The sequence below is a fragment of the Phocoena phocoena genome, chromosome X (genome assembly GCF_963924675.1).
Source record: "Phocoena phocoena chromosome X, mPhoPho1.1, whole genome shotgun sequence".
Taxonomy (NCBI): domain Eukaryota; kingdom Metazoa; phylum Chordata; class Mammalia; order Artiodactyla; family Phocoenidae; genus Phocoena; species Phocoena phocoena.
In genome coordinates, this window is record NC_089240.1 from 94,479,511 (window position 1) to 94,506,318 (window position 26,808).

General features: G+C 44.7%; 1 protein-coding gene across 1 annotated transcript in view; it reads right to left on the minus strand.

Annotated features, from left to right (window-relative positions):
- TRPC5 (transient receptor potential cation channel subfamily C member 5) overlaps positions 1 to 26,808 on the minus strand; it is a 136,066-nt gene that overhangs the window by 29,954 nt on the left and 79,304 nt on the right. Inside the window, exons 3-6 of the mRNA XM_065901397.1 lie at positions 24,727 to 25,063; positions 23,225 to 23,364; positions 18,473 to 18,795; positions 7,934 to 8,129 (exon numbers count right to left, since the gene is read on the minus strand). Of these exons, the coding sequence (XP_065757469.1) occupies positions 7,934 to 8,129; positions 18,473 to 18,795; positions 23,225 to 23,364; positions 24,727 to 25,063 (996 nt within the window). The remainder of the gene's footprint in view (positions 1 to 7,933; positions 8,130 to 18,472; positions 18,796 to 23,224; positions 23,365 to 24,726; positions 25,064 to 26,808) is intronic.

A 26,808-nucleotide genomic window follows, 5' to 3' on the forward strand; every position in this document is an offset into this window, starting at 1 on the left:
TGGGTTGTCTGATTGTTCATTTGGGGAGGCTGGGGGTATTAGGGACAGAACTAAGAAGAAACCAGAAGTTTGAAGTCTGGTGGGCAAAAAAAAAAAGGAAAGAAAAGGAGACCTAGTGTGTGTGTGTGTGTCTGTGTGTGTGTGTGTCTGTGTGTCTGTGTGTGTCTGTGTGTCTGTGTCTGTGTTGGGGGCTGGGGGGCAGGAAACCTCAGCTGAGGAAAACAGAATGAGTCACTTAGTCTCCAGAAACAAGGAGAAGGCTCCTTAGAGGATCCCTCTGGTTAGAAGACAGGGGAGAGTCCGTGAGTCAGTGAACCAAGTCGAAGGGTGAAGCTGGGGGGAGTCTGAGGTTGTGTGGAAGGCTTGCACCAGGGCCTGAGGCGTTGGGATGCAGGCAGGAAAGGAGGAGGTATGGTTTCATTATTACTTTGGATCAGACAGACCTGCTGGGGCCCTTATGAAGAGTGTGCCCTTGGGCCACTTTGACCTCTGTGCCTCAGTTTCCTCACCTATAAAATTGAATTGTTAATAGTACCTACCTCAGGTAGTTGTAAGGATTTAATGAGAAAATATGCATGAAAAGTGCTTTGTATAGTGTCTGGCACATTATAAGTGCTCAATAAATGGTAGTTATTATTATTTTTTTAACATCTTTATTGGAGTATAATTTCTTTACAATGGTGTGTTAGTTTCTGCTGTATAACAAAGTGAATCAGCTCTACGTATACGTATATCCCCATATCCCTTCCCTCTTGCGTCTCCCTCCCTCCCACCCTCCCTGTCCCACCCCTCTAGGTGGTCACAAAGCACTGAGCTGATCTCCTTGTGCTATGCGGCTGTTTCCCACTAGCTATCGATTTTACATTTGGTAGTGTACATATGTCCATGCCACTCTCTCACTTCAGCCCAGCTTCCCCTTCCCCTTCCCCATGCCCTCGTGTCCATTCTCTATGTCTGCATCTTTATTCCTGTCCTGCTTCTAGGTTCTTCAGAACCATTTTTTTTATAGTAGTTATAATGATATGAGATAGAAAGTGCCTGGGATTTAATAAAGGCTTGTATCTATGCCAGATGTTCACTGTATTCTTATTACTGATTTTTCTAAGCCTTAGGAAACTGAGAAAGACCTCAGCTTGGGACTAGAGGTGGAGGCAAGGGGCTTGTCCAGGTAAGGTCTGGGTAAGGTAAGGCAGTCAACGCGGGGTGCTGTGCTAAGCCAGGTAGACAGCAGCATGAGGGCTCAGCATGGGGATGTGGGAAGCCACAAAAGCAGATCCCATCTTTAAAAATTATTTTTCTAAAGGCAGGCTCTAAACTTCATCATCCAGCTCCTAGAGTTGTGACTCTGCTTCATGCATCTCCTCCTTGCTGGGACATGTTTCCTGTTGGCACAGGAAAGACTTCCTTCCCATCTGAAGATATTTTCATGCGGAATCAAAGAATGGGAGGTAGAAAGGAGTGAGGCCAGCTCCTACACTCTTACTGGCCCCCCGCCATAAACACCAGGCCAATCCTTGCTGGTGTGCAAGCTATTTCCCTGCCAGAAATGAGATCTGAAAGCCAGCCTCACTTTTCTGTCTTTCCAGATTTGACCTCAAGGCTCAGCTCAATGTGTAATTTCTAAATCAACCTCACAACAACGCAATCAGATAGGTACTGCTTGGGGGGTAGCCAGAAAAACAGAAATCACTTTAAGCCTTTCAAACATGGAGATTTAATACAGAGGGTAGTCACAGGTGATGGAAGAGTGGTTGAGAAACCAAGAAGAGGGCAGTGAGGCAACTCAGGATTAGCAGCAACAGGAAGCCCCTCTTATCCCTGGAGTTGGAGGGACGACTGGAAGACGTGGTGAGTGGTGTTTCCAGAGCTTGTAGACTGGGGCTATCTGGTGGGAGCTCGAGCCAAGATGGGGCTGCCCTGCAGAAGCTGGGGCCAAGGAGGGGTGGGATGCCTGGTGGTAGCTGGAGGTGAGCCACGTAGGAAACACAGCTGCTGCTGGAGTTGCCACAAAAAGTGAGGTTGGCGATGGGGAAGAAATATCCTAGCTTCTCTCTTCTTCCTACCTTCTGGTTGGTCAAACCCACACAGAAACAAATGGCAAGGGACTGCGGGGAATGTAGTTCCCTGATACAGAACAGAGCAGGAAATGAACAGGGAATGGATCTGAGAGTAAGCAGCAGATGAAAAGCCTAATTATCCACCCCCATTTTACAGAGGAGTCAAAGGAGGCAGAAAGAGGTTACGTTGCCCCAAACTACACTAAGTGACAGTCCAGGTTTCAAATCCAGGCAGTCTGACTACTCCTGAGCCCATGCTGTCTGTAATCACTACTATTATATACGCACGGTAATAGCACTATTGTTATTTTACTCAAGGCAGACTTTCCCCTCTAGATTTAAAGCTCCCTGAAGGCATCTACTGTGTCTTTACCTTTATATCATTCATAGCACCTAGGTTTTGTGGATTTTTCCGAACCTACCAGAAAATGTAGATTTTTGACTGAAATGGGATTATCAGCAGGTTTTCATAGGTTCCCCATAACCTGGGGTGAGTGGAGGGGACTATGAAAATGTCCTCTGCCATTCTGAATGTTTGTTTTCTTGTTAGTGAAATGTAGCAATTTCTGATCAGATTCCAGACAATGGTTTGGCAACAGGGAAAAGTCTAAGCGGCAATGAGAAAAATCGGTATCTAGATCGCTTGAGGGCATCCCAAAGGGAAGAGACAGTTATTAAAATTTGCAATGGCTTGGCTCCAATGTCATAAAATTTCTACAACTTGAATTGAGCAGCTCCTTCACTTGGGAAGAGGATATACTATCCCTTAGATGACTTAGCTGGCAGAGTTTACGTTTTATTCTGTTTTATTAAGCAACAGGTCTTGGGTACTAAGAGTACTCAGTTATGTTGGAAGAAGTGTCAGTGATTCCTATCTAAATGAAATCTACAGGCACAGGACCTGGTAGGACAAGGTGATCGGACAGTTCAGAATGGTGGTATAACTGGGGCAGGAAAGAAGATGTGTTAGAGACCTTGTAGTGAAAGTGCATTTCCAGTGTTTCTTGGCCTCAAGGTAAGTGTCAGTGTGATAGGATAGTGGTTCTGTGCATGGGCCTTGGTGTTAGACTACCTCAGTTCAAATCTAGGCTCTACCACTCTCCAGCATATGGCTTTACCAGTATACTGGGGAATCATACATATTGTAATACAGTCCACTACTCTGGTTTTTCTCCTCCCTCTCTGGTTGTTCTTTCTCAGTTTCTTTGCATGATCAATTCTGTCTTTCCAACCTCTAAACATTGGACCCTGGGCCTCATTTTTGGATCTCTTTTCTATGCACAGTCACTCCTGTCGTGATCTCTCCAAGTCCCATGGTTTTAAATACTGTGGACATACTGCGACTCCCAAATCTCTGTCTCCAGCCTCTCTGCTGGACCTGTAAACCACCGCCTACCCAACATCTCCACTCAGATGTCTAATAGGCATTTCTCACTCTACATGTCTAAAACCCAACTCTGGATCTCTGCCCCCTCCCAAGCCTGTTCCTTTCCCACTCTTCCCCAACTCAGTAAGGGATGAATCCACCCTTGCAGTTACTCAAGGCCCCAAATCATGGTGCCATCCTTGACTCCTCTCTTTTGTTCACACCCCACATCTCCATCAGCAAACTGGATCTATTTTTGAAATATATCTAGAACCTGACCACTTCTCATTGTGTCCTTCATGACCACCCTTGTCTAAGCCACCAACAGCTCTTGTCTGGGTCAGTGTAATGGTCTCATAATTTGTCTCTGTCCCAGTACCATTCCATCTTTTACCAATCAGCCACAGCAATCTTATTAAAATGCCAGTTAGATCATGTACCTCCTCTGTTTAAAACCCACAGCTCCCCATTTCACTCAGAGAAGAAGCCAAAGTCTTCACAAAGGTCTATCCGGCCCTACATGATCTGTCCCTCACCCCCATTACCTCTCTGACCTCATCTCTTACTTCTCTCCCCTTTGTGTACTCCACTTCAGTCACACTGGCCTTCCCAAGACTGAAATCAAGGTGTCAGCATAACTCAGCTGTTATCTAGAGACTCCGGAGAAGAATCTGTTTCAAGTTCATTTATGTTGTCGGCAGAATTCATTTCCTTGTGGTAGTAGGACTGAGGTCCCCACTTCCATGCAGGCTGTCAGCTGGGGGCCATTCTCAACTCCTAGAGGCTGCCCATATTTTTTTTACCACATGACTCCATCTTCAAGCCAGCAATGACACGTCAAATCCTCCATGTACTTCAAATCTCTGACATTCTCTTCTGCTACCAGCTGGAGAAAACTCCGCTTTTAAAAGACTCGTGTGATTAGATTAGGCCCACCTGGATAATTTCCCTGAGTAGTAACCTTAATTATATCTGCAAAACCCCTTTTGCCATGTAATGCAACGTAATCACAAGTGTGCTATCTTATCATATTCACAGCCCTAATGATTAGGGCGGGAAATCTTGGGGGAGCATTTTAGCACTGTACCCGCCACAATAATAGTCAGACTGAGAAACTGACCAATCAGAATGTACGCCAACAATAGCACTGGAGCAGGGGCGTGGCTAATACCTGCTGCTCCGGGTGTTACACTTTACTTGCTGGATTGTGAGGTGACCTGGAGGTGTCCCAGAGGCAACAGCCGGAGTGGCAGCTATTTACCAACTGGTATGAATATATTTTTTATTTATTTATTTATTTTTGCGGTACGCGGGCCTCTCACTGTCGTGGCCTCTCCTGTTGCGGAGCACAGGCTCCAGACGCGCAGGCTCAGCGGCCATGGCTCACGGGCCCAGCCGCTCCGCGGCACGTGGGATCTTCCCGGACCGGGGCACGAACCCGTGTCCCCCGCATCGGCAGGCAGACTCTCAACCACTGCGCCACCAGGGAAGCCCCAAGTATGAAAATATTTTAACAACCAGGGACTGTAATAGTGCATAGCAGTTGTTTATCTAGTTACAAATCATGGTGTAGCGTGTGAAGTGCTGCCTTCTTCTCTGAGCTTTGAGAGTCTGAGGTCGGTCCTGGATGACTGGGGGAAGGCAGGGAGACCACCTGCCCTCCTTGGCACTTCCATGGTGTGCAGTGGCCCCTTCCAGCCTTGCCTGCTGTTTTTGCAGCGCCAGGTATTTTTCTGAAGTATGTCTTCCTTTGCATGGTTGCCTTACGCAGTGGGAGAGTCCATCCATCATCTGAGCCTCCAAATGCCACCACCTCAAGGGAGACAACCAGTCCTACATATATGGCCTCTCCCCAAGCCATCCAGCAGATGTGGCTTAGTGAGGCAAGCGCTGTTTACTTGCTCTCAGCATTAGCGTGAACGCTTCACAGCAGCCAAAGAAACCGAGGGTTCTTATTAACTTGCTTAGTGAAGCTTGACCACAGATCATCACGGTCCTCATGTTTTCTGAGGACCGACCTCAGGCAACAGAGATGCCCTTTGTGGGTGAGTTGGGGTAGGAAGAGGGCCTGAGTTAAATGACTTTTCTGGGACCGGTCTGTTTCTCCCACCTAATATTTATATATGGGTGAATTTGATTAAAATGGTATCAAGGGCAGCTTCACATGGTGGAACTGGGAGCATACACATCAGGAACGACAGAGACAAGGTGGATGTGTTGAAAGAAGTGTCACAGAGGGAAGTAAGCAGCTTGAGGGAGATGTAAAGGATAAAGGGAGGAGAGTAAATCACTGCTAATTGCAAACAACGCTAATAATAATAGACAATATGGCCAGCTTCACCTGCTGATGTTGGCGGGGACCACAGAGCACAGGTGAACAGATTCACAGTGAAGCCTGTCAGTAACTGAGTCTCTCCTTAGACTGAGTCAGCCTGTGGTACCTTTTGAAGTAGGAGAGATTTTTGTCTTCAGTGGCTTCCCTCCCTGTAACCTTTCCCTCATATCTGGGCCTTTCTAAAAACTGCATTAATACTGAAGTGGAGGTGTTGCAAGTGGAATCAAATCTACTTGCTGGTCTTTGCCATGTAAGCAGAACCAGATATCTTTGGAATCAGGTTGCCCAATATCAGGATCCCACTGGATCCGATTCCAAATGGTAAAGACACATTAACAGAGGATCCCAAAGCAGCGGGTAGTATTCAGGATGGTTGGCCATGACTCTAGATGTGTGATATGATATAGACCCTATTAAGGCCATCTCTCTGCAAACCCCACCCCCTAGCTCTCTCTCAAGCTGAGGTGTTTTCTTCAGATGCAACACTAGGTAGCATGCAAACACAACTTACTACCAGCAAGTGAGAGAGCTGGAGTTGAAGATTTCTACCCTTCCTAGCAAAATGTCACTGAGCTCAGTAGGAGACGCTACAGCCCTATCTCCCTTTTCCTCTGCCATTAGGAACAATCCGTTGCAAGACAACCAGGGAGAAAATGACAAATGCCTCAGCATGAATATTGCCATCTTCCGTAGGAGTAGGGCGTTTGGCTGATAGGCATAGTGGTGGAAATATAAGCCCCTGAAATTCTATGCCTTTCCCCCTTATAAAGACAGGCTAGGAGTGAGCATAGAGTTTCAGAGTTGTTGGCCTAGTTGGGTTTGAAGGAGAGAGAGAGAGAAAGAAATTGAACTATATTCCATTTCAAAAGCAACAGATAGATAGAATTTCAACCTAGAAGGGACCTTGAGAGCCTATCCTATTCATCTGTAGACACTCAGACTCATAGGATATCAGAGCTGGCAAGGATATTAAAGACCATCGAGTCAGACACACAAATGACCAACAGGTGCATGTAAATCAAAATTACAATGAGATATCACCTCATACCTGTTAGAATGCCTATTATAAAAACGATAAAAGATAAGTTGTGGTGAGGGTATGGAGAAAGGGGAACCCTGGTGCGCTGTTGGTGGGAATGAAAACTGGTGCAGCCACTACAGAAAACAGCATGGAGGTTCCTTAAAAAATTAAAAGTAGCGCTGCCATATGGCCCAGAAATTGCACTTCTGGGTATTTATCTGAAGGAAATGAAATCACTGTCTTGAACAGATATCTGCACCACCATATTCAGTGCAGTATTACTCACAATAGACAAGACATGCAAACAACCTAAGTATCCATTGACGGATGGATAAAGAAAGTATGGGTAAAGAAAATATGGTATATATGTACACATACACAGCTAAAGATACAAATTCACTGATACTCAAGTAAGCAGGACCTCAGATAGCCAGAACTTCTTTGCTAATACTCCATTTCTAGAAATGATAGTTAGATCATAAGAAAATAAGCTAAGTTTAGATGTTTATTTTGACATCAAAAACCAGGACAGAGCTTGGACTGATCCCATATCCTATACCTTCGCCATTTCTAGTTTAGAGTAATAAACGCTACTGATCTAAACGATAACATGACGGCCAAAGATTCAGCGATAGACTCTACTTAAGAGCATGCCACAGTGGACTGCAGTTACTCATACATTGTTGATAAAAAAAAATAGCCACTCTCTGAGAAGGTTGTCCTTGGCAATGGACTGCTCAGTTTTGGGAGGGAGATGTCCGCAGTGAAGATGGAGATAAAGCCCTCCCACCTAGAGAACTGGATCAGCTCAATCAACCCTGGAGATTAGTGAGGGGATATGTTGTAGCCAAACTGCTCACACCTCCTGAGCTCTTCTTACTAAGGCAAGAAAATGGATTCAGAGATTTAAACATAATTTTACCAGGTAACCAAAAAGTCTTATTAACTAGAACATCTTCTAGACTACTGCGATCCAATGGACTGAGTCCAAACTGAGTTACCTTGGAAAGAAAGAATTCAATCTAATAGCTGGAAAAGCTAATGTAAAATAACTAAGGCAGACAGACTATATCATTGAGTTTCCAATGGGCTCCAGGCCACTGTGACCACTCCTGAAACCAAGGTGACCGCCCTTATAGAGCAAAGCTACTCACGGCAATAAGCTGGTAGGAGTTGTTCATCATGGCGATCAGCATGTTCAGCAGTACTACCAGGGAGATGACGTTGTACGTCCCAAACATGGTCGCTCCCACAAACTCTGTGAACTCGTGTCTGGCTTTTACATTGGTAACATAGAGATTCAAAAGGCCGAATACAGACCAGAAGAGTGACTGAAGGGTTTCAAAGAGCCTAAAAGAGATCAAAGAATAGTTTAGTTAATTCTCTAGGAGGAGCAAGAAAAGAGCAAAAACATGAGGTGATTTGCTTAATTAATAAGGAGGCTGCCTGATTTGCATCCCAACAGGTAGACTCATGATCTCACGTATTTTGGTCTCTTCCCCAACACGAACCAGCCAGGTCAGTTTGTTTGTTCCCACTTCTATGTCTTATGCTTTGCCTTTCCACCTGGAATACCATCTTCCTCTTCTCAATCTATGCAGAGCCTATAATTTTCCAAGATTTATTTCAAGGGCTACTTCCTACGCCAAACTTTCTCCTTCATCTTCAGACCGTGTGTTTTACCACCTTTCTAATTACATAGAGGCAGTAAGTGCAGTGGCTCAGAATATGGTGCTTGGATTAGATTGCCCTAGGTTAAAAACTCAGCTCTGACACTTGCCAGCTGAGTGAACGTGAGCAACTTAAACCATTTCTGATACTTCTTTTGTGGTTCCCACAGGGCCCAGAATGGAGCTAAGCTCAGTGGAGGAGCTTAAGGATTCTTGAATGAACATTTATATGAATTATTTTTAATGATATATTAACTAACAATTATCGAGGACTTACTATATAAGCATACTAGGCACTTTACATACATTAACGTTATGATCCTTGTAAAAACTTTATTGTTACTGCTGTGGAAACAGAGGTTCAGAGATTGAATAACTTGCCCAAGGTCACCCATTTATATGATTTATATGTGCTGAGCCAGAATTCAGATCCAGGTTCTTCTGACCTCCCCAAACCACTGCCTTATTCTACATTAGGTGGCTTCACAAATTATGGTTTCCTCTCAGAGTCTCCACATCCAAATATGTAACTTTTGCAATGACATGTTTTGGGGGTCCAGTACAGTGCAGCCAGCTCCTGGGTGGCACAAACCAACCTTTTCCCAAGCACGCAGAAGAGGCATAGAAGTTAAGAAATGCTACTTTAAGAATAGATGTAGGGGGCTTCCCTGGTGGCGCAGTGGTTGAGAGTCCGCCTGCCGATGCAGGGGACGCGGGTTCGTGCCCCGGTCCGGGAGGATCCCGCGTGCCGCGGAGCGGCTGGGCCCGTGAGCCATGGCCGCTGGGCCTGCGCGTCTGGAGCCTGTGCTCCGCCACGGGAGAGGCCACAACAGTGAGAGGCCCGCGTACCGCAAAAAAAAAAAAAAAAAAAAGAATAGATGTAACTTTTCAATTGCTCAAAATGTGTTGTTTTTATAGCCCAATATATTTTGAGAGGCTGAGGGATTGGTTCTTGGGTTCATTTCAGGGGTATGTATGGACAGTGTTTTAAAGATTTCCTCTGTCTGGGAGTGGTCTTACCCCTGATCTCTGCATGGCTGTCTCCTTAGCATCATTAAGGTCTCAGTTCAAATGTCACTCCCTCAGACAGGGTCCCCAGGGTCACTCTATCTAAAGTGGCTTCACTGGTTATTCTCTATCCTGTTGTCTTGTTTCAGTTTTTTGGTAGCACTTAAAACTCTAAAATTATATTATTTAGTAAATTTTTGTTTAAATGTTGATTTTCTGTTGATCCCCACTAGAATGTAAGCTCTATGAGGAAAGAGACAGACATACAGCTACTATGTACCTGGCACGTAATAGGCACTCAATAATATTCGTTGAATAAATGAATGAAGACATATTACTATTACAGTTATCACTGGATTAAGGTCTAGAAGATTCCAAATCCATTGACAATTGCACATTCAGTAGGCTGTACAATGAGTGTTAGTTCATTTTGATGAAGGTTGTGCTCTGCAGTGGCCTAATTCTCGGGGGGCCTCCTTCGGGGCTGCCTGGGCAACATGCACATAGCCCTTTTCAACCTGTTAAATGGCTCTTCTCTAATCATTGTGGATAGCTTCCACTGTCTTTTCAGTATCACATTACTTGAGAGCTAGCCAGGAAGGAAGAAATCTGTTTTTTGTTTGATGAAAGTAAGTGCCAGATGGTGAAACATTTGAGAATCAACAGTAAGATGAGAGTCTGGACTTCAAGGGCCAGGGAACAAGAACCAGAATATGGCAAGTCAGACCTATCACAGGATCTGAATTTCCAGGAGATTCTACAAGTCAGGGCCAGGCAATACAATGCATCACAGATACAGGCAGAGTTTCAAAAATGGGGCAGATATAGGGTTCAAGAGTCTGGTTCTGTTAGGAAGGCCCATCTAGGACCTGGCCGTGTCCATTTGATGTCAGGGCAGGCAGGAGGCCAGCAACGGCACAAGAAGCTAGCCCAGCAGCTGGATAAACAAAAGCCAGGGAATATATCGTTCAGAAAAACAGAAAGCAGCTGCAGCAAGTAGGAATGACACTGAAGAACCAGAGTCGCTGGAAGTTGAGTATCCCTGAATATAGAAAGCATTCAGTATGTGTTTCTTGATTGCGTGACAGACAACAAGGCCACAAGCCAGGGCAAGTATGTCATCAATATGTTGGCAGGGTCTTACTTCATCAGTTGCTTCTCCAGAATGGATGATGTTACACTCCTTCACCCCCAGCCCCGTAACAATGAAAATTGCAGTGGTTAACGCTTGAGTGTAGAGTTTAATACTAGCCATCCCAATGACTGATACAAAGATTCCTAAAAGTGAAAGTCCGGGCGTTTAAAATCTGCCCTAAACTGTGGTGATATTCTAGTTAGGGAGACCCTATAGGTATAACTGTACAAGAGATAAGAAAAGGGGTAAAGATTGTTCCTCAGTTTTGGCGGTTGATAGTGAGAATGCCCTTGACGTGAGGCACAAAATGTCACAACATAGTCTGGCCATTAGGAGAATCTGGTTTATTGAAAGGCATGCCCGGATAAAATGAGTGACTGACATTTGGGGTAGATAAGCACATCTGATGAAACATCTGTAGGAAGCTCTGTCTTCTAGGCTTCTAGACTCAGTTGAATTCACAGGGAAAGGGCCATTACCTAGGGGTACTTGGTGGTCAGGTCCATAATACAATTATCACAGGGATAGAAAGACTTGTTGACCTGAATGCAGACCCTAATGCCAAAGGAATATTATTCCGATTTTAAAGGAGATGACCTGAGAGAAAACAATCAGTCCATTTTTATTTAGCAGAGAATCAGCAAACATATGGAACTTGCTAGCTCAACAAGGGGCACAAAGTGAAGATACAAAGATTCAAGAAGACTTGATATTAACTGTTGGGAAGACAAATCCATACCATCTGGTTAAGGGGGATTTGTGCATGTTGGGAGCCATCCATAAATAGATCACAAAGCTAAGAGCTGCTCAGTAGAATAGAGATGGGAACTGTAGTTCTCATGTCCCTTGCTGAAAGTCTTGTCTTTGAGATGAGGATTTAATCTTTCAAAAGGTAGCAGGAGGGACTTCCCTGGTGGTGCAGTGGTTAAGAATCCGCCTGCCAATGCAGGGGACATGGGTTCGAGCCCTGGTCTGGGAAGATCCCACAAGCCACAAAGCAACTAAGCCCGTGCGCCACAACTACTGAGCCTGCACTCTAGAGCCCGCGAGCCACAACTACTGAAGCCCGCGCGCCTAGAGCCCGTGCTCTGCAACAAGAGAAGCCACTGCAATGAGAAGCCTGCGCACCACAACGAAGAGTAGCCCCCGCTCACCGCAACTAGAGAAAGCCAGCACATGGCAACGAAGACCCAATGCAGCCAAAACTAAAATAAATAAATATTTTAAAAAAAAAGAAAAGAAGGTAGCAGGAGTATGGAGAAGATTTACCCCTCTGGACTTCATTCTGACCAGTGAAGAACTGGAGGATGTACCAGAAGAGAAAGGCTCCTTGGGAGAAAGCAGTGCCATCATCCTTTCACAAGTTGTGCTGGTAACACACATGGAGCAAAGGCACGGTCATGTCTTTGGTTATCCCTACCCGTTTTGCAGTTCCCCAGACCTGCAATTTCTCATTTCATCCTGCCTTTGGCAAGCTTCTAACTCTGGTTGGAGTGCTCCCACCCTACTCCCAACCTCTAGTCTCTAATTCTGTCCTGTCTCCTTCTCTGCCCAACTCTTGTTTGACCTTCCAGGCTCAGCTGAAGCCCCACCTCCTTTAGAAGTTTCCCCTGACTCCTTTCCTACAAGGAGGGGTTAGATGATCCTCTTTTATTCTCCCATAGCAGCCCAGCCTTAGTCCATAAAGGCACATGTCATGCTGTAGAGGCAAGAGAGGCGAGTGGCTAAGAGCAAACTTGAGACACCTTTACTTATTAACCATATGACTCTGGGAAAGTGGCACAGCCTCTTTAAACTTCAAGTTTCCTCATCTCTAAAATGGTCATTTGTAGGATAAATACTAACTGTTATCATTTATTGTGCTCTTACTATGTGCCGGGCACACATTGTAATATTTGATTCTCAAAATAACCCTATGAAGTAGCTACTATTCTTTTTTTTTTTTTTTCAGATGAGAAACTGAGGCACAGAGTGGTCACACAGGCAGAAAATGGCAGAGGTAGGATTTATACCCAGCTCTTCTGACTCTGGAGTCCAAACACTTAACCACCTTTTTTTTTTTTTAATCACATAAAGTACTGCATGTAACACACTCGGCACAGTGCTCGGCATATAGTAAGCATTAAAAATGTGGCTATTCTAATTGTTCACTTGTGTTCTCCATTAGACTATGAACTTCTTGAGGATGAGGATGCCATTTACTCACTATCCTCATTGCCTGGCACATAGGAGTTGCTGAGTAAATGTTGAATAAACCTATAAAAGATTACAGAAGCACATAAGTAAGGAACGTATGAATGAGTGGCACCCTTCCCGTGATAACAACAGCAGGAAGGCTATGAACTGAAATTAGGAGAAAAAGCTGAGATACTCAATAAGGACCTTTAAAACCTGGTCAGAACAAAAAGAAGAGCCTTTGATGGGGACTGAGTTTGTATCCATATAAATAAGATGGGAAAATATGGGCTGAATGTTGGGTAGAGAAATCACCATTGGTTAAGTAGGAATAGCCACAAATGAATGATGATGGTTTACAAGGAGGTCCCAAGTGATCTGCTAGGTCATGGCTCTGTCCTCTTCAGCTTTACGTACATTCGTGATTATTGCAACTTCACACAACTAATTTTGCATACCTTTACAAAATCAGTCTCACACTTGCACCCCTGGATACAAGCACAGACTGGAACTTGTATGCCTGGATTGAAATCCTGACTCTGTCACTATCACCTTTGTGACTGGGAGCAGTCTGCTTAACTGCTTTGTACCCTAGTTTCTCAATCTGTAAAATGGGCAATAATAATAGTGCCTACCTCAGAGCATGATTGTGAAGATTAAATGAGTTAATTCATGTCAGGCTCATTTTTTTTAATAGTGCCTGGACCTAGCACTCAGCAAATATGCTATTTTTATGACTTTTATTAACCTCCCACCTAAATCCAACCTTGTCGTTTCACGTTTCTTTATTGCCTTTGTAGATGGTCACTCATTTGCGTATCTAGTTGCAGTTATGTTAGTTGCAATCATAGTGTGTACAATTTTTGTGTTTTTAACACATTATTGACCGGGGCATTTTTGCAGAAACTAACACCGGGGGCCGTAATACATCTCCGGTCAAAAATGTGTTAAAAATCACACATTTCATAAATGTAATTTTAATAGCCACCCAATATTCCACCCAGCGAATACCAAGCCTGAATGACAGTTTTATCAATGCTTTGGATGAGAATAGGTAGCAAGCTTTTTAGATCTTCAGACGATACAAGACTGGGAGAGACAGCTAATAGAGTGGACGACAGAATCAAGATTCAGCAAGATCTCAACAGCTTGGAGCAAGGGGCTGGAACTAACAAGATGAAGTTTAGTAGGAATCAATGTAGAACTTTGTTCTCTGGCCAAGTGCCCACGTACAGGATGAGGGAGGTAGGAGAAAGGCCAAGGGTTTTCTCTGACAGCAAGTGGATCAGTAGAGTGACAGAGCTGGCTAGATACTTTAGCCACGTGAGGGGGGCAGAAGCAGAAGTGATTCTTCTAGAACTAAAGATAGGATTGCTACTAGAATTCATCCTTTCATTCAGTTGTCCAATGGGCATGTTGAACCCCTTTATGTCTATGGTAGGAGCAAGGCCTCTAAAATGGGGGTCTCAGTCTGGTGGGTAAGAGACAACAAATGACTAAAATATGTTATCTATTACATTATTATTATTACTAGTATCTTTATTATTATAGGTTATCTATTATAATGGAGATGGACTTAGAATGCCATGGGAGACACAGAAGGAGACTGTATCTGAGAGTGGGGTCGGAGTGGGTAAGAAAAGCCTTAAAACAGCAGGTGAGGCTTTGGCAGATGCTTGAAGGATGCATGAGAGTTGTCGAGGCTGGCCAGGTGGGGTTGGGCATTCCAGGCAGAGGGAGTGGCATGTCACATACAAAGGCCTGTAGGGCCGAGATGCTCTCCTGAAGTTGGGAAGAGCAAGACGTTGACTATGGAGGAGAGGAGTGAGAGGTGTGAGAGGCGGGGTCCAGATTCCCAGGCCCTGTGAGCTATAGGAAAGAGGAGAATTTTCTGCTGGAGGATATACAGATACCAGGCAGGCATGAGACCAGGGGGCGACAAGATAAGACTAGTATTTAGAAACTTCTGTGTGGTGGGTGGGAAATCGTTTGCGGGGGAAACAAGACTGGAGGCAGGGAGACCACTTAAGACCCAGCAGTTTTGGGGGGAGATGGTTTAGGCCTGAACCAAGACAGTGGGTTGTGTGTGTGTGTGTGTGTGTGTACAGAGGATGGGTTTAAGAGATATTTAGGAAGTGAGTGTGAGACAGGATGTGTTGCTTGGGGGAGAGGGGGAGAGTCCCAGATGACTCCTAGGAGTCTGCCTGGTGTCATTGAATGAGATGAGGAATTAAGAGGGAAGTGGGTTTGGGGTGGGGCTATAGAGATATAAGGAATTTAGTTGTGGATGTTGTGTTTGAGAGGCCTGCGGCACAGCCAGATGTGTTCAGGAGGCATCTGGAGTTGAGGGTCAGGACCTCAGAAGGAGAAACAGCACCACCAAGTTAGCTTTTTGCCACTTCCGCCCTGTTTCTTCCCAAGCCCCGTGCCCGCCGAAGGATGCCTTCCCAATTGCTCTCAAACAGTGGATGAAGGCCAGTATTGAATACTGAACTCAAACCACCCACAGTACTGTCACGTGGTTGTCAGCAAGGATAACAAGGTCCCCCTGAATTGTGTGCCCAGAAAAATGTTTCTTTTTTAAGCAGAAGAATAGCAATGACATCTCTGGAGAATCAGAAGGAAAAGTGTGACAGCAAGCAGATGCCATAGTTTACGTCAGATCTGTTAACAAGCTCCCTTTTCCCCTTCTCTAAAAACAGAGTCTTTCTGACGCTCTAAGTAGCATGTATTTTAGCAGGTATTATAAATGCCTGAGTTGAGGCATTTAAAGGAAAACATAAATCTGAGTCAGACTTCTGTGGAGGAAAAAAGAAATCAACACCTAGAAGGGAACTTAAGGTAACATTACTGCTGATTTGCCCCCGGCATGACAATGCTTCTTTATACCTGACACCCCAAGAGATAACTTCATGTACTACAGGTGCCCATTCTTGTCAATTGTCCCTGCTGGGCAAGTGATGAGAGCAAATGTCAGTTGGCAACAGGGGTGTTAATAATCACTACAGACTTACAAGGAGGCATTTCATAAACTTCCTCAGCAGAGTTCACGTGAGAGGGTAATTGGCAGGGACCTGGCCTCCCGGAAGGCGCCTTGCATTCAGGTGTGCAATTCTGTCGAATGCTTTGATGGGAACAGATACGGTCTCCTGGTGCTCAAGCCACTACAGAATTGCTCTTTGTGTTGAAAACAGGTTGATGTGAGTTCTGTCTCTAGACTAATGCAGGAGAGGAAGCAGTTCCTAGTCAAGAGGCACTAGCGAGGTGACCAGTTGCCTTTGTCCACTCTGGTTGGCTTCACCAAAATGGCACTATCTCTTTGTCACCCCATTTTGGCCTCTTTTCCCCTTTCACATAAGTCTGGTTTCCCCATCCAAGATTTTGCCCTGAGTTCTGGGAGGAGAGGGAGGGAGTGTGGCCTAGTGGACGGGGTGGGTGCTATAAAATGGGCAACGCGGCGAGTCAACATTTTCCAAACTTTATTCACGGGAATAGCATCTTGGTCAATACATTTGGGAAAACCTCTCCCTTTACTGTAGATTCACAATGGAAAATCTCTGAGAAGCCCTGCAGTGGAGAAACCTTCTTAAATTTGTCCCAGCATTTCCAAAACTCACTTGATCAGAGATCTTGTTTTCATGTCTATTCATATCCCTGTGAACTGTGGTTATCTGTCATCCATTTTAGGAAATGCTGCTAGAGGCAAATAATAAGGGTAGGCTACATTGCATTGCTTTTTCCCCTCTCTATTGGTGCAACTTGGGGTCAGGCAGAAACCCTTTTTTTTTCCCCCTGGCCTTTGTTATTTAACACATTTCGAGAATGTCTGAGTCCATTGATCTGCCCTAGTTTATAGAGTTAAGGGGGAAAATTGTATCTCAATTTAATGACTAAGAATCTCTCACGACCTTGGGGGTAATTGCTGTGATTACCAGATGACTGGCTTTCTCCAGAACAGGGGCTAGAGATGGACAAGGTGTAGGACACTGAGTCCGGGGTAAGCTCAGGACTGCTCCTGGAACCCAACACTTTTCCTGACATGTGCTTATTTTCTTTCTCTTGTCTGCTTCCCCTAACAGTGATTTGTGAGAAAATAAAAGCCATTCTGGAAGCTTAAAGGTCCTAGAGAAGTAGGTGTTGGGTTTACAAAGAAAAGGCACAGGGGTTCCATAGGTCCAGAGGCAGTGGACTCATGGACAGAGAGTCATGAGCTGTCTCCTGTGTCCCAAGTGGGAAAAGGAGACATTTCCAGTCACTGCTTGGTGCCTTTTGGCCCACCTGAAACCTTAATTTAACCCCAGAAGTTGAGCTGACTCTCATCTTACTTTTAGCCTGTCTCTTCTGCATCTAGGAATCAAAGATTCGTCATCCCCCTGCCCTCTTATTTATTTTTCTCTTCCCAAACCACATGTTTCCGTGAGCCAGGGCTGTTCTAGCAAATCCCATTGCTCTGACACCACCTAAGCGATCTTAACTCAATTCCAACCTGTGGGTATGGGGAGAAATTTTCCCCCATATCACCAATTCTCTGACACCAGTTGGGTGTCCTACAAGTCAACTCAATTCTGACACTCCTGGGAGATAACGTCAGATTCCATGGATTCAGAGCTCGGTCCCACAAGACTAGCTCCCCTTTCCCCCATTCCCAGATGCTAATTACAAGTCCAGGTTGTCCCCTGTGCTTCTGACCAGCTGGCTATAGATCAGAGCTTCCCACAGCCCTCTCCTTGGCTTTGAGTACCTAACAAAACTCAGAGAAACATTGAAATGACTAGATTACTGGTTTATTATAAAAGGATACAACTCAGAAACAGCCAGATAGAACATGCATACCGCAAGGTATGTGCGGGGTTGCAGAGCTTCCCTGACCTCTCTGATCACCCACTCTCCCCAAATCTCCACGTGCTCACCAACTTGGAAGCTCTCTGAACCCTGTCCTTTTGGGTTTTTATGGAGGGTTCATTACATAGTCACGGTTGATTAAATCATTGGCCATTGGTACTTGAACTCAATTTCCAGTCCCTCTCCCCTCCCTTGAAGGTGCAGGGGTGAGACTGAATGTTCCAACCCTCTAATCACATGGGGGTAACTGGCCCCCATCCTTAGGTGAGGTCCAAAAGTCACTTTGTTAACACAGCCAAAGACACCTTTGTTGTTCTCATCACTTAGGAAATTCCAAGGCTTTTCGGAGCTCTGTGCCAGAAATGGAGACAAAGAGCAAATACGTATTTCTTATTATTAATCGCAATATCACAGGTGCATTCAGATAATTTTGCACTCTCCCTTTTTCTTTGTTCTCGATTCAGAACAGTTACATTAGCTTTGGCAATCACTTGTCGAGAGGTATAGGCTTGCCGCTTCATTTCCTTGGTTAGTGATGCTTTTTTGAGAGAGGAATTATTTACCCCTTCCCATGAATTCCTTTAAAAATATGGGATGTGACCAAAATAGTTCAGAACTAACCCTTTAGATGAGTTCCTGGGAGCCCCTGTGTGTTTGTCTCTTTCCTCCCTCACCTAACTCTACTTCCTGTCCTGGTCCCCTGCGGGGAGGGAAGAACCTTCCTTCACTTCAGACCCTTCGGGTTGATCCGTAAGTGAGCTCTGCATGCACTGTCAAGGGGCAGTGATGAAGCTGTGGACGGAAAATAGGGCAAAGAAGGAGAAAGCAGACAAAAGGCAGAAGAGGAAAGCGGGGAGTCTTACGTGGAGAAGGCATTGTTCTGTTTCTCGCATCGGATCCCCTTGCAGTTGTTGGGCTCATCGATTGCTCTGGTCTCATAATAAAAGTAAAGCTGGTTCAATCCATTGGCAAAAGCCAGCAGTACCAGGCAGTAGATAAAGAGGAATTTGAGGATATCAAGCAACATGCGCCCCAAAGAGATCTGCAGAGGCCCTAAGTGGGAGTTGGCTGTGAAGAGGGATATGAGACGCAACGAACTTAAAATGTTGGATATCGCAAAGAGAGCTTCTGCAATCAGAGTTGGGTGCCACATTTCCCATTCTTCCCTTGGACGAGAACCATTATACTGGAAGAAACAACAAGTGCACAAGATGAGAGGTACAGCGAGCATTTAGAAAACTTTCCCCTCTTTTCTCCCTTCTGTACCCGAATAGAGCCACGAAAGTAAGCATCAAGCATTCATTTATACAACAGCTCCCCCCGTGATTGGCACTATTTGTCTTTTTTTCCCACCCAATCAATACACGATGCTAATAACACTCGTCCTCCCACTCTCATCGAAATATATACCCAGCACATAGATGTAGAAAAATGAATTTCAGAGCAATTATCTGGAGTAACCACCTGTAGTTTATCAACAGACATCTTTGAAGTGTGAGTTGACCAGATTGTTGAGAAGTGTCCCTGGAACAGAGCCACAGGTATGCCCAAATCACTCTGCTTCCTAATGAGATTTCAAATCAACTTTCCTACCCAATCCGTCATTTTGTTCTGAGCACTGCAGACGACTTGTAGTTACTGAAGGACAAGCGACAGGTTCAGTCTCCTCAGTGTGCAGTGTTCATGTTGACTTCCCTGCTGACTGCAGTTTGGGGCTGATAGAGCATCCTTAGAGGGTCATTACTCAGAGTTTTCTGCCAATACGCTTTTCTCCCATACTATTACAAATGGCACGTCAACCTTCCAGGTAGTAAATTTAGTACTGTCCGCACAGTGGTGTATGGATGTATTTTACTGTTCCTTTGACAGTCTTACAAATTGCAATGTCCCTCTAGCACAAATGAAGAACCAGGGGTTGAAGAAGGGGAAGAGCCAGGATTTCTGGGGTTGGCTGCCCATTTTTCAGTCTTGCCTGAGCTTTCAGCTCCTGGAACATTAGAGGTTGCCTCGTGGAAAGATGGCTTCGACGTGAGGCCTGAGCTCCAATTTGGGCTTTGTCGCTTAAAACTGCCTCTCTCTCTCTCAATTTCACCAGAGAATGAGGATAATATCTACTCCTACCCACTGCACATGTCTGTGATTATGTATCCATATGTGAACGTCTGTGTACTCCATAAGGGGAGGTGTTATGGAAATATAAGAAATTGCTTTTTACCTTCCCCAAGACAGAAGTAGATTTTGCCTGGAATTCAATCTGAAGCATATTGCCTTGAGCACTCATCTAAATATCACAATTTCTCAGGACTAAATGTAAACAACTTTCCTGAGAAAATGTTGCATCGAGGGCCAAATTATATTGTTAGCATTTCTAAAATGTGCTTCGCTTCCAACAACCGAGGAAACTGGTGTTGTTAAAATCATTGTGTGTATCCAATATTCTTCACTGTCAGAGGAGTTTGGAGAAAACTTGCTTCTGTTTCAAATAGACTCGGGGTGGCCAATTGGTCTTACACACTCTTGGCCAAATCTTGTATCTCTCTGTTTTTCTTTCTAAAGAAAACATTTGCTGCATCGTTGTGAGGGGTGGACATTGTTATGCCTGTTTTACAAGTGGAGGAGCTGAAATCCAGAGAGGCAGAGTGAGTTGCTTAAGGTCACACAGCAAGTTGGTGGCAGAGCCAGGACCAAGACTCAGGTCTCTGCACACTCAGTCTAGCACTATTTCCGTTAAATGTTACATATATGATAGTTGATATCACAGCACATATGTTAGGTAGGCCTTTACAGGTTTGGTGGTCTATGTGAAAGATGCAGACCCTTTGCTGATAACAAAACAGACCTATATTTTAAAACTAGGTACTCTCAAGTGGAACATGCATAACTCATAATTTAGGGTTTTCTCTCTCCACAGGCACACCTGTAACCACATGGGCTGGTGAGTTTGGATTTGCAGGATGGTCAAAAGTGTGAAAGGTGATTCTCGTGGCAAATCTATGCTTTGCATGTATATTTTTGGAGAAAGATATTATAGAATATGATAGCAGGGAATAAACTTGGAGCTCGTTTAGCCTACGTAGAGGTCAGCAGACTTTTTCTGACAAGGGCCAGATAGTACATATTTTTGGCTTTGTGGACTACATGGTCCCTGTGGCAACTACTCAACTCTTTCCTTCTAGAACTAACAGGCAATACATAAACAAACAGATGTGGCAGTGGCCCCAATTTGGCCTGCAGATCATAGTTTGCTGACCCCTGATCAAACGCAAATGGTTTTCAAATTGCGTTCCTTCAAGCCTGAGGGTTCAGCGGAAGCACCTGGTGGCTGGCTACTGTGGAAACCAAAGAGGAGGCCTGGAAGATTCATTCCTCGATTCAAATTCATTCCTTTGAGCTCCTTAATATATTCGAGTTCTGCATAAGTTTTAATTTCAAGATGTGTTTCCATGGAAAACAATTCAAAGCCTGAAATCCATTGATCTAGTCCAGTTTTATTTTTCAGAGGCAGTGTCTGAGGCTCAGAGAGGTAGAAGGATGGCCTGTGGTAATCCAGCTAATCTAGCTCATAACTGTCAGAGCAGGGATTACATTTACGTTTCCTGACTCTTGAGTTAGTGATATTGGGAGGCAGGTGATTTTTCTTATAGTCTTTGGGATGGAATGCAGCTTGAAAATTGGCCTCTACGCTTTTCAAAGGGGGGTGAACTCAAAAGCAAAATAATGTGAGGTGGAGTATATATACTGTTGACTAGTTTTTCACTCTAATGAAGGATTTTCTTAAGGCCAGTTTATGCCACGGTGCTTCTGTACTGCCTCAGTACAACAGTGATCTGAAATTTTTCAAAGGGCCTGGGGACCAGCCCTGTGTCTTTACCTCGTAGAGGTTGGCTCAGCCTACTTGGAGAAGTTCATTTCAGACTGGTGTGCTCTGTGCAAGCGTGGACCAGACTGCCCATTGATAATTTCTCAATGCAAATCCAGTCTGCATGTGGAATGTCTTGCTTGGTAAATTCTCCTTTCCCGAGAAGGACTCTAACTTCTTGGTAAATGTCGTTTTTTGGGCTAAATGTCAGCTGAGGGGCATTTACTCAGCTTAGTGGAGCTGATTTATCCTTACAGTCTATGGTGGGGAAGTATCCGGTCCTTGGAAGGCTTGCCAGTGAAATTGGACAGGTTATGTGATTAACTAACGTTGGGCATCTGTTGACACATTTTCACATCCCCAAGGGTTAATCCTTTTGATCATTTATTCTAAACTTTCCTGTTTAAGCAGAACCCACCAATTTCTAGATCGATAATTTATTGTCCCTTCAGGATATAAATACCGCTGCCAAACGAAGAATTTTTTTTTTTTAGGCAAACAGTGTTACTTAGTCAGCAGAGTGCCAGAATGACATGGATTTCATCCAGGCACATTAACCAGAGATTCAAACATTTTCCTTACCAGCTTTTTCTTGTAACGAAGTTGTAAGTACGTGTTAAACGATCACCACCAGTGAAAGCATACTCTTAGGCTTTCAAAAATGTTTCAGGACTGCATTCAATATTCACGCTCCATGTAACTAACTCCAAAGGTCTTAAAATTTATGCAATATGCATATTAGGGATATAAAAATAAACTAAGTTGGCGATTTGGGGGACAGCCATATTCCCATTCTAAAACTCCTTCATGTGGGATTTAGTGCCAAAAAGCATGACTGACTAGACAATCTTGGAGATGGGATTGTCAGCCTTTCTCACGCTGGAGCAGTTCAATTCAGGGTATAGGGAGCACAGCCATTCCGTTATCTAATGAGCACTAAACTTGAACTCAGAGCCTGTGACTACCCAGCATGAGGTGTTAGACATGAAGCTGTTTTTCAGGATAATTCAGGCTGTACATTGTGTAGGGACAACATCAAGGTGGTGTGTGTGTGTGTGTGTGTGTGAGATCTAGATTCGTAGAGAGACATAGATTGGGTGATACACGAAAGGCGGGATTCATAACAGCTTGAATGATCATCCTGGTGGTGGAAGTGATGTGATTCTAGGGTTCTGCTCCCTATCCAATGAAGAACACTTGAGGGAAGTGTGAATATTCAGCTCTGGGAAGAGACAGCTCAGCGGGTTAGGGAGAGATGACTTCATACTGGAAGCCCTTTATGCAGAAGGAACAGCCCCGTTCCATTTGACCCTACAGGGAGGAAGGATTACTAATGGATGTGTCACAGGGAGAATAGTATTAGAAAAATACAAAGTAGCACTTTTTAATGAAGTGACAAGTATTGAGAGAGGCTTCTGGAAATTCAGTGAATTTCCTAGTCTCTGCCCTGTGCAAGCGTCAGTGGGCCATCTTCTTGGCGAGGACATTGTAGAAAGGACGTAAACGCTAATTGAGATGGATGACTGTCAGAGTTGAAGAAGCTAAGAATTTATTTGCAAATTGCTCCATTCTCCACTTTCTTTGGTTAGGCGGACACTGCTTACAAACCACTGAAAGAATGTCTGTTTTATGGCACTTTTCCACGTGGACTGGACTGCCATCAGCACTTTCCTCCTAACCTTTTTATGCTCCCACAGCTAAAGCTTAATGTAACCAAAATCATTGTTTAAGAAAAATGGCGAACATTCCAAGTTACCTTGACATAGGCCACGATCTTCAAGGAAATAGTTGCCAGGTAGAGTGAGTTCATTGCAAAATCCATCAGGTTCCACCAATCATGGATGTATTCAGTAAATCCACCATCCCACATTTCCTTAATCTCCCCCCAAATGAAACCTGAAGAATGGAGGCAAAAGGTTTATTTCTTCACAGCGTCAGACTAGACATCATAGCAGGATTCTCCCAAATGAAGAAAGAGGGAATCAGTGAATGAATTGGGGGTCAGTGGAGCCCCTAGAGATAGTAATAACTTTCTTCTTTCTTTACTACCTCACCTCCCTGTCTTGAACTTGCCAAGGATAGGCTTTACCTAAAGATGCCTATATGTTATAATTTTCTGGATACTACTCACTTTTACATTGTTACCACAGTTACTGGCATGTTGTTGCAATTCAGGGCGTCTGATTCTACCCTCTTCCCATTTTAGAGTAGGGGTAATTTCATCAATGAATTAATTAGGTCAATATTATCCCATAGTCCTTAGTTACCACTATGTGCTAGAGGGAAAACTTCTCAATGAGCTTTGAGGTGAGCAAAAGCTGGCCATGGTCCAAAGTACTGGATGTTGGGACTGAAGCTAGGCTATGGGGCCCAGAATAATTTAGAATCCTCTTTTCTCCTCTCTCCTCTCATCGCGTGTGGGCTTCATGGAATTCTGCCTGATGGCATAGATGTTTCTTTAGCCTTGGAATGTGGAAAGCAGTAAAAGGTGTGGCTGTGGTCTAAAGCGGTGAGTCTCAGACTTTAAAATACGCGTGAATCTACCGGGGATCATGCAGATTCTGATTCCACAGACCCAGGGTGAGACTTGAGATCCTGCATGTCTCACAGGTTCCCAGATGATGCTGACGTTGCTGGTTTGGGGACCACAGTTCGAGCAGCAAGGACTTGGAGGACGGAAATGCATCGGAGGGTCCAATGCAATGGAATTATGCCTGGAGGCTTCTGGTAAGGCTGCTTTAACCATGACTTGTGTGAATTTCCCAAGGTTTCCCTCTGGTTGTGAAATCAGTATCCAAATAGGATGTGGACCCTGAATAAGTAGTGGGATTGTGTGGAGTAGTCACAAGGAAGCAGCAGATCCAAGTGCCACCCCTCCCCCCCCAACCCCAGTTACGGGAAAGAAGGCATTGAATAGACTGACCAGCACTTGCCCTGCCTAGCTTACCTGAGCCTGTCCTGACTTAACACTTGGCTTTCCCTCTAAATCAACTGACAGACAACTTCCTTGTCCTTGATGATGTTAGGTTAGCTGAAACAAGCCTTGGGTACACTGTCAATCTCACGGTGAACCCTGTGCTGAGCGGCCAGGGCCTGGGGAAGAAGGAACCACATTTCTGACACTCCCAACAAAGGACAACCCCACTGCACAGAGGGAAGGTGCCCGAATTCAGGGCCAGTCCAACTGCCTATTCCAGTAGTCTCTTTAGACAGGACCAGCAGGCAGTCTGGCCATAGCTCCTGGTCTCTTTGACTCACCGAGAACCCAAGGCAATATCATCCATTCCACTACAGTCGGGGGAGGCCCCTGCACATGGAGGTCCGTCCTGATGATGTGCTGAGAAGCCAGGAGAAGCATGAAGAGGAAGGTCAGGTATGAGGCCGTGTGGCAGATAAACTTGATAAAGGGTTTCTTGATGAACAGCCCAAGGTTACTCCTGGGTGAGATCAGATAAGCAATAGACAGCATGGGAAACAGGAACCCAATGGTCATGCACGTCAGAAGCTTGACTACCCAGTGTTTCCGCCGCCATCCAGGGAAGCCATCGTACCACAGAGTGGCAAGCAACTGTTGGCAGTTGGGCTGGGCCACAAACTGGGAAAAGAAGAGAACGAGTCAGGCATCTGGGATGTCCAGGTGGAAGTCTACATTCATAATGGCTCTCCTAGTTTACAGCCAGCTGCACGGCCAATCCCCAGAGGAGGCCTGATCTCCAGGCTCCCATGCGTGCGTGGGTCTAACCTCAGAGACAGCTCTACATGTCAAGCTAGGAGACTGGATCTTCCTTAGGGTTGATTATTTGTTTCATACATTAAACAGAATCAATCACTCTGGTTTGTGCTTCGGCATGGCCCCCTATTCCCCCTCCCATTGTGTTAGAGAGATGCTTCCCCGAACCTGGCTCTGCATCAGAATCATCCAGGGAACATGAAAAAAAAATCCCAATTCCCAAGTCACACCACAGGCTGACTGAATGAGCCTCCCTGGGGAGTAGAGCCTGGGCAGCTGTTTTACAAAGTTCTCCTGGGAATGTACATGCCTCTTAGCAGAGAATCATGGGGATGTTTCATTTCAAATGGATTCACTTTTACTCATTCCCCCAGCTTACATGAGGTCATCAACAAATGTGTACTCTGGGCAAACACGAACTGGCAGCAAATAAGCTCATGCCTGTGGCTGTGGTTTGGAATGGAAATGAGTTCCCTTTTTGATGTTTTCTTTTTTTCCCTTTTGGTTCTGAGCACCTCTTGGTTGGCTAGCAAAGAATCAGGTTGCTACTTTGCCATTTATTTAACACGCTCTCTAGTCTAGACATGCAAAGGAGGCAAAGCTATTTGGGGGCCAATATTACACGACAGTGTCTAACTCAGCTGGGATTTTACTTAAAGGCAATCTACAGAGTGTCAGTGATTAATAGTTAAGAGATCATCAGCATTGCAAGTCACCCTCCGGCTGTTACTTCCTGGTAAGCAACTCGATAGGGAGCTCAACTGTCAGCAATGATTTTAAAGATTGCCTCTATCTGATTACTCCAGCTTCCCATGGGAAAGGTTAAACAGCACTGCACCATACAGCTTACTAGTACAAAGGAAATAAAATTCTTCCATCATTTACCTAACACCCAAGGTAAACTAGCCCAATTTTACTGTCAGTATATCTGTGAAGGTCACTAACTTCCCACCAAAACCATTCTTTCTTCCTTGAGCACAGGCTGGACTACATCTCCCAGGCTCCCTTGCAGTGAGGCGTGGCCACGTGACCAAGTTCTCAATAATGGAATGTGAGGAGAAATGATGAGTGGCACCCCTAGGCCTGGACTATATATGTCCCCCATGTGTGCTCCTCCATGTTCTCTCCCGCTTCTTGCTGAGTGGGGTGTGGTAGCTCAGGGTGGCCTAGGGGCTTCTGTCAGCCCGTGTCCTTCAGTGACTGTGGAGGAGAACTATCTTGTTGACCAAGGATATCTGTCTTGGACAGTTACATGACTGAGATAATTCTATTGTGTTTGAGCCATTATCCATTTTAGGGACTAGCCTACCCTAAAGCAGTTTACTATTACTAGGTGACAAAAAAAAAAAAAAGCTCTAAAGTCTTTTTATCACGTGATCTCATTTTCTCCAAAGATGTTCACCATCCCCCTTATGTCCTCACATCTCCTTTTCACACACTTACACACAAAAAGACAAAATCCCATACAGTCCCTTTCTACTCTTCTTGGCATTATAGCTTATGCCAAAGGCTGGGACGAAAAGGTCCTAGAAAAAAAAGTATAGAAAAGTAGAAGGGTAAAGCAAAATATTTGGATGCAATGGGAGAAGCACTGGAAGCACCCAGTCTAG